The 12,161-nt window shown below is 39.4% G+C and overlaps 1 protein-coding gene across 2 annotated transcripts in view; it reads right to left on the reverse strand.

Moving 5' to 3' along the window:
* Window positions 1–3,722: 3,722 nt before the first annotated feature.
* PMEPA1 (prostate transmembrane protein, androgen induced 1) overlaps window positions 3,723–12,161 on the reverse strand; it is a 516,880-nt gene continuing 508,441 nt past the window's right edge. For both annotated transcript variants that reach the window (XM_044090064.1, XM_044090065.1), the window contains 2 exons: window positions 7,257–7,310; window positions 3,723–7,168 (listed from right to left, as the gene is read on the reverse strand). In XM_044090064.1, the coding sequence (XP_043945999.1) occupies window positions 6,629–7,168; window positions 7,257–7,310 (594 nt within the window). In that variant the 3' untranslated portion in view covers window positions 3,723–6,628. The remainder of the gene's footprint in view (window positions 7,169–7,256; window positions 7,311–12,161) is intronic.

Here is a 12,161-nt window from a genome sequence, read left to right on the forward strand (position 1 = left end):
GATATGTGCTAGTGACAGCTAGATAATGAAAGAACTTGCACATAGGTGATGGCTTCCAAGAAGGCCATCCTAGCTGCATAATTCTGCATATGGATCCCTCAAATTACATGTTTTTCCTCCCTAAGTAGAGTTCTGTTCTCATTGCACCACACATCATTTACAGTCTTGTGTCCATATAGACTTACAGTAATATTTCTGTTTACTTGGAGTACTTGTGCAGACATAAACAGCAAGCTCTAAACCGGACTTTGGCATTCATTTTTCAAATTAGTTTGGTGTCAACTGGTCTATCACTTAGTGCCACTTCTGATTACTTGTGAGTGACAAGTCACTTATCAATGTTCCCTGCATTCTTTTTCTGTTTTATTGATTTGCTGGTATTTAAAATCAATAACCTAGTGTTATTAATGTAGTAAATGTCTTAGATTAAGTTTTGCCTTCCCCACTCACTGACTGCCACAGTGAAGTTTTGCTTTCCCCACTCACTGACTGCCACAGTAGGCAGTATGAGACATCAAATTAAGTGATAAATACCAACCAGAAATCCTGCACGACTTCACAGAGAGACAAAATAGTGTACATGGACAATGCAAATTCAGGTACAAGAATAGAAACTGGAGGGAAGATACTTAAATCATACTCTTCTTTTTACATGCAGCACTGTTGGAATTGTATTGCTATAAATAAAAAGCCATTGCAATATTTGCAGACAGAGGAAATAGTACTTTCATAATCTGCAAAACTATACTTAGCTTTAAGCTGCAAATGTAGTTACTGCATTTAGAAATATTTCTGCATGCTTTTTCTTTTATTATGGCTCTGGATGACAATACAATGAATAGAAACGGAACATTCAAGCAACTATTGCAGGAAGCTTGACATCTTGCGGGGACTGCAGTGCAGATCAACAATTATACAGATCTAAAGGAAGGTGACAATATGATTACTCAAGCATATAATCATTACTGTGTTCTTGAATATCTTGTGCCACTGACCTTAGTTAGCTGGGTGAAAGGGAGATGTCTAAATGGCAGGTCCTGTGGAGTTGTTTATCCCTGGAGTGGCTTCCCTACAGCAGCTTCTTTGAGTTCCACAATGCTTCCTGACCTGGGAGAGGTGCATGTGCAGACATATGCACACTACTGCCTGGATTACGTCAGCAAACCATTTGGCAGCATGAGCTTTATAGGCTCATGTTCCAATGGTGTAACACCCAGCGTTCCCACTAGGGCAAGCTACAGGCACCTCCCTCCCTCAGGTTGGGTGCACCTGCAGTAGTGGTTCATTCCCATTCTCAATGGCATGCTCTCTCCAGTACCAGTGCTGCTGCTAATCAAATATAGGTAATCTGCTTTGCAGTCAGGGCTTCATTCCTCTCCACCAAGAGGTGGTGTAGAAATGTTTCCCATTTGAGTAGGTTTACACAGTCATAAGGACCAATTAAATTTTCCAATACAAACTAAAAATTCAACTCCATAGTGACTTTCAAGAAAAAAAACAGATGAAGTGATTACACTACAGATTCTGTGGAAAAGGAAAAAGAAACACAAATTGATACTTTCCGTTATTCGTGTTTAATAACAAAAGTAACAATGTTCTACGGATAAAAACTATTCAGTTATTAAATTCAGGTTTTAAATCTGAAAAACAAAAATCAAAAGTACCACTGGGGAAGGGAGCACAGATTTTATGTGCGTTTTTTTTTTTTTTTGCGTGTGTGCGTGTGTATGTGTGTGGGGGCTGTACAACCCGTAGTCCCTGCAGATGGCAAATCCTTCTATCGCTTACTAAAAAACATATCAAGATTGCATAAACACTGGGGAAATGGGCATTGGTGAAAACATCAGGGTTGCTGAATTCATTTTTAAGAAATGTTCTCCAATTACTGCATGGGTGAATGCAAGACTTTTACGGCTCGGTAAGCTAGAGAGCAGTTAGTTGCATTATTGTTACAATGTTACAATTTGACAATGTTAAGCTGACTGGATACAACCTGAACTAACAGCTTGCTGAAGCTATTATACAAGCTGTTCTATTTAGCTGCAGTGAAACTGACTTACAAAGAAGGTTGTGGATAGAAACCCCATGAATAACCGAGACTGTCATGCTATTCTAAATTGCATGGTATTCAATAAAGGAATGCCCCCATTAACATAATGTTTAACTCACATCAGGCACTTGCCAAACTGCTCAGTGGATAGATCACAAGTATTTTTTGTTAACATGCATTTCAAAGAAGAAGCTATATGCTCCTTTTTACTCAACAGTGAAGCTGCACCAGTGAGAAATGTTACTCAAAAGGGCATTACATGCACAGTCCTGACATGGGACACAGTGTTGTACCACTCCATGCTGAACTGCTGGGTCCCTACTCTGCAGCAAGTATTCCCAAAATCGGTTTGTTACTCAGGGAAGGGAAAGTTTGGAGTTGTTTGTCTTTCGGCTTTTCCCGGTTAGGGGTCGCCACAGAGGAACTCCGGTCCACTAATGATTGGCAGTTGATCTTTATGGTGTCAAGTTGCCAGCCCGACGCCCAACCTTCAACTAAGGCATGCCCATTCAATGCACGTCTTTCGAATGCTCACTCGACCGCGGGGAGGACATGCAGACTCCACACAGAAGGCACTCCCAACCCAAGCAGAGAATCAAACGGGAGAACCTCTTGCTGTGAGACAACAACGCCATCGCTGCACCACCATGGAAATCTATACACTTAAACTGAACACTAGGTGTTTACAAGTGGTTTCATCAATGTTGTTTGGCCACTGCACATATGTGGTCTAGAACTATCCCTTGTGGATAAATCTATTGTTTTTTTGAATCGAGGCTCCGAGCTAATCTTCTTCTCAGCCTTACTGCAGAATGAACAAGTCAATGGCACTGGATAAGATTAAAAATATGGGTAAAAACCCTTCTATTAAAAATGTTCAGCACATATAAATGTAGCTCTTGCCAACATGATCTGTGTCACCAAGTCCAAATATCATTCTGAATGAACATTTACAAAGCTATCACACAGTGTAACAGATGACTACAGAACTGATGGAGTCTGCCGTTACCTTGAATTGAAAAACAATCATGATTTCAGTATATTTAACAAATAAGAGTGAATTTAATGTGTCATTGTGAATTGCTAATGTTTACATACTGACTTTATTAAAACCTGTAGCAGACAGAAGAATTCCTAGTTGTCTATATGCAGTGTGATATACAGAATAAACTACCATATTACCACTTACAGAATATCACTTTCAGAGTTGTGCCCAATTCTGCAAAGCATACTTAACAGAACCCTTTATATGTAAAGTATAACCCCCAAAAAATATTGATTTAACTTAAGTAAACCAAACATCTGAAAGCAGCACAGATCGAGCAGTGCACTCTCACCACTGCAATGTGCAACCACAGTAAATGATTATCGGTTGCCATAAACAGTGGGGCTGTTCACAAATGGCTAGATTTTGCAAAACACAGAATGCAGACAGCAACCCTGAAAATGCTTTAAGTTTTTTTTATATTCACAAGTTGAAAATTTAAGGTATATGCTAAAAACTGAACATGTTCTTTATATCACACTTCAGTGCCTGCATGTAGAAGAGATTAGCGCAGATATACAGACATTTTAGAAATTAATTAAATCAGAGGTTCAGACTTGACAAATGAAGCAGATGTTAAAAATACATTGCATAATACTACAAAAAAATCAACATCAACCCCAAGGATGAATCTGTGGTATTTTAATTCTTCTTGCATAACTTACAGAAAAAAAAAAACTCCATCTGAAAATACAGCCCAAAACTTTAAAGCAGTATCAGATTTTGGTATTGTTATAGACATGGTGCAGTTATGGTACCCCAGGGCATCCTTACCACCACCAGGACAATGCCTTCTCTTCCCATGACTACAGCTATTTTAAATTAAATTAACTTCCACTGCTCTACATTTATGATCCAATTTTTATTGATAAAAGATACAGCACGGATTAAACACAATCTCTTGCATGGATACATTTTTGTTTTCATTCTGTAGAACACAAACATTTTGAAAACAGCTACCCCTGACTCTTTCTCCACACACTTTGAACCATTTGCAGTGTGATGCCACTGCTCTGGGTATGTGCACCACCCCACGGGACTGATGACTATTATTTTGACACAGCTATGGTCAGAAAAATGAAAAAATAAAAGTGAAAAAAAAAACTACATTTGAGCTAATCTTGACCTATGTTGTACTTCTGCCAGAGCATTATTGAATGGCTATTACTACTTTACAGTTTGCTCCAATCCAAGGGAGGCTTGATAGAGGCTGTCATACAGACATGGCTTTGTTTTGTTTTTCGGTAAAGATGGTTGCTTCTCAATGCAGACAGAGTATCCATTTTCATGGATTCTCTGATTTTTTTTTTTAAACTGCAAGCTCCCAAAATGGTATTTGCAGTCTTTTCTTATTTCATCCAGCAAAACTGAACAAATAAAAGTTACTTTCCAGATGCTGTCCTCTCACCCACAGCTCTAGTTATAGATGCCAGCTATGCCTGTACTTGCCAAGTCATTCTTAACTCTCACTGACAGTTTACTGCCATGGGCCAAAATGTTTCAGATGCTATGACAGATTCCAAAAGGAAATACGGCGACATAAAAATGAAAACTACCTGCAGAATTACTTAAATCCTGCTTTTTGTTAGTGCACTTAGGGAAATCGGAATTTAAGTACCGTTCCAAAATAAAAAATGTGCATTAGCATGTATATTCTTTGGTAAGAATGAAATTACTAAATGTACCAATAACAGAATCAATCTACTGAATGCCAAGTATGTTAAACTTGATTTTTAACATGTGTGGCAGTCATTAGAAAAGGGGAATCTTCTTTTCCTTTAGGCTGAATTGACCCTGCAGGTGAACAGTAATGGAGGGGGTACTGCTTTGCGTAAGGAAGTCCCAAAAACCTACTTTGAAATCTTAATGCAAATATCATTCAATTGCTTTTATAAAGACTGAAACTGCACAAACTGCATTGCATGAGCTCTCCTGCACCCATCCAACAACTCTCACTACATGCTACGAATGATAATCACCAAGCAGTGTCCAGTATTAAATTATTGAGTCTCAAAAATGCTTTTGATCTACTAAGAATTGGCTAGCAAGAAAACACATAAAACAAGTTAGGAAGTACATACCTGGCCTACTAAGACAAGGACTATCAAAAGGCACCATAACTGCGGTAAGACATTTGACTGCGCCATGTTAAGTAATTAATTTCAGCAGCTGCACACTCTAAATTTATTTGGAAAAATGTACCATCACACCCTACTCAGGCAGGACTAAAACAGAAGTGAATGGACAGTCTAATCACAAGAAACAATTTAATATGAAAATACTGAACTAATACAAAGTGCTTCTAAACTTCTCAAACCCAAGTACATTGTGTGGATCTGTTCAACACTGAACAATTTGCTCCCACTTTTTAAAGGCTTTTGGTTCTTGCAGTAATGCAACATGAGCAAAATGACACAATTATTTCCATCTGCGGTCTCTTTAATGATAACACTTATTTAGTAAGAAGCAAGTTGGTAACAGAATGGCTATACGAATGTATTACACACACTGAAATGATGTGTGACATGACTGCATTACCTTTTGCATAAGAATTTTGAAGTAAAAAAAAAAAGAATACCACTTAAAAGAAATTCGCACAGCTATAGACTGTCATCATCTAAATTAAACATTTACACCATCAAAAAGGCAGACTTTAGGTATATTGCAACTTTCTCGATGTTCCCTCTATTGCTCCCACAATCCCTCAAACAGGGCCATTAATCTGGACAAGTCTGAATACTTATGGATGTTAAAGAAACTTGGTTACTAGACTAAATATACAGGTCAGGAAGTCAGCGATTAAATAAAGCTGTCAGTCATATGAAATGTTTTAATACAGTACTATAGAAGTTAAAATGTATATAATTATGTGATTATCTATACCAACAATATTTTAAGTTATATTTCACTTTCCCATGTCTGAAGGCTGTGAGAGACTATGATAGAGGTTTTTGTTTTCACTATCACAAGCATATGCTTGCTTAGTTATAATAAAAATAGTGCAAAATTTTCAATATTTATATAAATAACTCTAAACCCCTGCTTTTTCTTTAACAATGAAATAACACACTCTGAGTTGGCACTCAAAAAAAAAAAAAAGGAAAGAAAAAAAGATGGCCACATCTCTTTATCTAGTGCTGACAAAAAAAAAAAGGAAAAAAATTATAGGCCTTTGCGATTACAAAAATACTCATGTCCTTGCGCGTACAGTTCTTCTCTTATTATACATATTGCAGATCTTTTTTTAACAAATATTTTGTGCAAATGTTTCTTCAAAGTTAAGTGAAATAATTATAGACAAAAAGTATTCCCGCATACAGCTCAACTAAAAATATAACAAAGACTAACATTGAATGTTTCCTCAAGATGCATCTCAACAAACGATCGCACTAGGAAGCCTTTTTAGCTTGTGCACTCAGACCAGACATAACAAGTAAATATTTTATATATAGAGATGAAAAGAAAAGCAATTCTTCTCTTCTCTTTTATAATATGAAGTGCAGAGATTATGTATTTTTCTTTTCTTCCTCTGTTTAAAAAGGGTGTCCTTTTTGTTTTTCTTTGTTGCGTGCAATTGTGCTCTCAAGGCCATTGATTTGTGAAGGATGAAGTCTGTTAGCCTCCATTACTGAAGGTGTGCCATTGCTTTGCTGGTGCTGGTAAAATGTAGAACCTGGATAATGACCTATGACCTCACTGTAGGTGGGTGGAGGGCCTTCCATTCTACCATTGCTACTATAGCATGTTGCACTTATTCCAGAGTTACTGCTGGGTGGACAAGGCCTCCCACAGACTGAGGTACCAATTAAGTCACTGTCATATATGGTTCTGTTGGGTGGCGCCCGTACAGATTCTCTGTTTAGTTCCATTTGCTGTTCTGGATCACGCAACTGCAGAGTGCAAGGACCCTGATAAGGAGGAGGCTCTTCCCCATCTGATAACGAGATGGTAGGTGGGAGATCTATTTCATGTTGTAAATAAGGGTATGTGGGCTGAAATCGATTGAAACGGTCCCTCTGCATGAATGAAGGTACTGTCAACCGGTCTGTTGTGCTAGGTGTGTAGATCTGGTGCTGGAAAGAGAAAAGAAAGAATGTTACTATAAAGCATTCAAACAGACAAATCCTGATGTGTCTGGATATAAATGTTTCAGTAGGCTACCTCTATTACTCCTGTTCCCGATGTTGTACCATCTGATGGCCACAAGCTCCCTTCCTGGAAATGAAAAAAAAAAGGGGTCACTTATACAGTCAATGAACACTGGAAAGATTGCATGCCAACTACATTAAACACGCAATGAATACGTCTCATTACACATGTGGCAACTCCATAGCAAAACACGAAACCCTCCTCTATAACAGTAACTTCAATAAACAATCTTCTTCATCAACCCCCTTTTTTTACACTGGATCAGGGTGTCACATCAACAACAGTCAATATGACCAAATTCATATGGCCAGTGTTTACACCAATGAGTGGCTAGCCCTGCAGATCTGACTGTAAATCTAAAGTGTTATTTATGACAAAAATTAAATCACAGCTAAATGAAAATTATATTTACTGTAATGATAGATGATCAAAGCTTGAAAACGTTCCCAGGTGTTACCACTTCTATAATCATCACAAAAAAAAAAATTGACTGCAGAAACAAAAACAAAAAACAGAATTTTTGAGGTGTTGTAATAAAACTTGGCTGGCAATGGCTTTGTTTTGTGGATAACTGTTTAACTCCTAACTCCCTTCCCTTCTTCTCATAATGCAACATACTGTCTTCCTTCTGTGGGTGGATTTACTAACTTGCTGCTTAAGAGCTAGTGCTTTACAAAAATGCAAAAAATTCCCTTGACTAAACATCTTCTAGACTTCACCTCACAAAAAGGGAGAGGGATGGAAAAAAGACTTTTGATGAAAATAAATTAGGATCATCCTGATTTGTTACATCTATGATGAGCCAGTCCTTCCTCTTCAGCCTCTAAAACAGAGTCCCAAGCTTACTAGTAAAGTCTTCCTGGATGGTCTTATGGGGGGACCCCATGTAATATAATAGCTTTGAAGGAGGATCATTCCCTCGGGATCACATCCAGCTTATAGGAGGCATGTGCTGAAGGCACAGAGGGATACAACCCTAACTACAGCCCATAATACCAAATTAAAAAGCAGCTCCAGTGGTTTGGTATGAAGGCAAGATAGGATACGCATGTCCATCTTGGGGTGACAGTTCCCTCAGTCTGGATATGCCCACTGCACTAATATATGACCTGCTCTCAGTCTTAAAGTGGAGGCAGATTATGAATGGTACCTGGACTGTGGGCAATCTGGTAATGGTAGCCCTTGTCATGGTAGTGTGAAGGTGCACATGCAAGCGTGTACACACACACACACACACACACACACACACACACACACACACACACACACACACACACACACACACAAAATGTAGGTACATAGGTGTTCCTTGATGATGCTAGTATCCACATTAGCACTGTAAGCAGTACGCTAATAATAATGCTCTCAAAGTAGGGATGCTAACAGAAGCACAAACTCCCCAGTGGCTGCCTGGCTGACAGCACCTACTACACGTATCTTACCCTAGGGGACCTACTGGATCTCCCACACAGAGGGAATCACAGGACTTAAGGAAGGCCTGTCTCTTGATCCAAGGCAGAAATACAAAAATCAGGAAAGTAGATAAAGATCAGTCTTGCCTCTGCTTCAAAGCATATTGCTAACAGTCCCACTGACCTACTAACCCTGACACAAACATCTTTCAACCTCACTGAAACATGGCTCACCAACAACCAACTCATACTAAACCCATAAAAAGATAAAACTTCTTCTCTTCCTCCCAAAATCCCTTTACCATCTTAAATCCTCATTCACCATCTCTTTCCTCAACAACACTACGATCATAGCTGAATCACACACTAAACTGCTTGGAGTAATAGTGGATGATCAACTAAAATTTGACCTTCATGTACTTAACTGCATCAAGAAAACCCACCAACAGCTTGGTTTGCTATTTAGAAACAAAAGGTTCCTCACACCCAACTCCAGGATCTCACTAGCTCAAGCTTACCTTCTCCCCAGCCTATTTTACAGCTCTCAAATTTTAACCAACTTACAGTCTTCATTACTTTCCCAACTTGAAACCACCTATAACAAAGTTGTTAGATTTGCAGCCAATCTTCCCTCAAGATCCCACCACTGTCATGCTCTCCAGATGCTCAGTTGGCTAGAGTTTCCTAATCAACTTTTATTTACCCAACTTGTCATTATTCATACTATTCTGAATAAGCCTTCCTCTTGCCCTTGCAGTTCCTCACTTGTCTCCCTCTATAAGCCCCCTAGATCCCTCAGAAGCTCTGACCAATGCCTCTTACAGATTCACAAACCTAAAAAATCTATTGGACAGAATCTCTACAGCTACTTCCCTGCTCTTGCATGGAACAAGCTCCCCATGAACCTTAGAAACATTTCCTACAGCCACAAATTCAAGAAAACTCTCACATGTAGGATCACTGTCCTGTAATTAACTCACTACTCATCTGTACATGAATTTAAAGTTCATCGTGGAGATGCCCTCTATGCACCTGCATTGGATGGCAAGACGCCACATTGTTTCACTCAATAGTACAAACCACTGCTTCACAAACAAGTAAGAAGTGTGTTCTTGAATCCCCAGGACCATCTCTAAATCTGCAGTCAGACGTGAAGAACAGACATCCATTGACTACAAAAGGGCTAACTCTTCACCATCAATCGGTAACACTGCTCAATGGTCCTCTCAGACCTAATACTGGACCCCCGATCTTCACCATTCATACTGCAGACCTAGATGATCGCTGAGCAGGTGTAAGAAAGCACATTTCAACAGTCAAGTTCAATGCCTGCATCAGACTCTCATGTCATGATCAGTCTCCCTTTTGCACAGTTGGTTGGCATCATGTGGTCAGCCAATTATGTCGTCTGTTACACAGACCGGGTACAATAACTTGCTCGCAGGCACCAGAATCCCTCCTGCAAATTGGGGAAGGGACAGACAAGGACAGGAAATTCCTCTACTACAGAATCCCTCCCCTTTTCCCTCCTGCAAACTGGGGAAGGGACCGACAAGGGCAAGAAATTCCTCTACTACAGATTTGAATAGGAAGTCAGCAGAAAAAGACTCCGTGCTTATTTTAAACCCCTCAAGCTCAAGAAATCTGAATTAGACAGGCATAACTGCATGCTTAACTGATCAGTTAAAGTTAAAACTTACTAACCTCCCTGAGATTGTTCAGCCTTGAAGTCTGTTACAGAAGCACAGGATCAACCCCCCACATAAGAGTGACGGTGTGTGTGCGTGTGAGGGTTCACACATTATTTCAACTGGGGATTTAATTTCAGCATTATATTTTTCATAATTTTACTTAATTTCTCTATCAGTTAACTGCAAGCAACTTTATAAACTATACTATAATCTACACAAGTCTTTAGTCTCTCATTTCTCCCCATAAAAGAATATTAATGCTTATTTGGGTAGTAAGGGCAATTAGCTCTGCATTGTCCCACTTCTGCATTGTCCCACTAGTGATGCCTAGGGATGCCACATTTCTTGCCTGGACTCACCTGGCATCAAGTACTTCATCATCCAATTGACTACACAAGCCACCTTCTTGCCAGGAATCTCAAAGTAGAATTTTTCATTTTTTATGCTACACTAAGGAAGCTCTACATTTGGCCACCTCTCCAGGACAGAGTAAAAAGACTATAACAGGGTTTAATCAAAGGATTTATTACTCTGCCGGTCTAAGGCCTGAAATACTTTTGTTGTTGCGCAATCCACTGAAAACGTATCTTTCTTCCTGAGGGGCAAACGGGTAAAGGGGTTCTCCTCCTATTTTGTTTTTTTTTTTGTCACCGATGATATTAAGGTGAAGAAGACCCTGCTAATCTGGTAATCTAACACTTTTAAGCCTTCCCATCTTTTACGTAAACTTTCAAATGGTTACCTTTTCAAGCACTTCTGCCACTACTGTTGCAGGACTTTTAGACGACAATAATGCATACAGTAAATGCTGGACATAGACAGCAGGTCCTGCATTTGCTGTGGGTAGGCTGTACTTCTAGTACATGATACTGTCATTTGGTTTGTGAACTATGTAGAAGAGGACCACATCAGTGCAGTCTTTAGATACTCTCCTGCATGAAACTTCTGACACTGGGCTAGTTTGGCTTTTGTCTTGGCTACAGCCACATGGGTTTACCCCAATGTAAAACATCTGTGCATCCAATGTAGCACATTTTCATTATAGAGGCACTTTAGGACTCCTGTGTACAACCACAACTTCCTCATGTTGAAGAGGACAGAGCGCCTGGAAGCTACAGCTCCCTGCAATACATTGTAAAGGTTCAAGTTAGCCTTGCTTACCTACTTTGTACATGAACTGGCTCTTCACAAACCTTTTTTGTCCATTACTCAAACCCATAGGGGCCAGGAAAATAGCAGAAGTTAATTAACCACAAGTTTTCTGAAGGTGGGAGAAAACCAGAGCACATGGAGAAAACTCAAGCAGATACAGAGCAAGTGCTAACTCCATTTGGTAACCAAAGAACAGGAAAGAGTGCCAGACCCTTGGAGCAGTGAGATCCCAATGTAGTTTGCCTGTACATGGGATCCTACAGTGTACGGTTTGCTGCCAGTGACTTCATTCCCTTCTGGATCTCCTCCTTTACAGAGGTTGATACTCTCAACCCCACAACCACTATTCTTCCTTCAACTTGAAGATGTAATCTCCATTTTCTTCTATTTATGACCATGTCTGATGCTGAACATTTGACAAAAGGCTGGAGAAGTTACTTTGGATGCTTCCTGTGTTAGCACTTCTCAAGAAGAGGCTTAGATTACAGAAGTCCAACAGTAAGGCTGAAAAATGTAGGAGGACTCATTCCTATCTGCTTTAAATTAAAAGGTTGTCTGTGTATTAGCAGTGCATCCCCAGCCAGTACACATTCAGAGTGGCATTCAACAGAGGAAATCAAATGTCCTTTAGGAATAAGTCACAGTTTATGCCATCTACTGGA

Source organism: Protopterus annectens, chromosome 12.part0 (assembly GCF_019279795.1).
Source record: "Protopterus annectens isolate FY-2018-M chromosome 12.part0, PAN1.0, whole genome shotgun sequence".
NCBI lineage: Eukaryota > Metazoa > Chordata > Ceratodontiformes > Protopteridae > Protopterus > Protopterus annectens.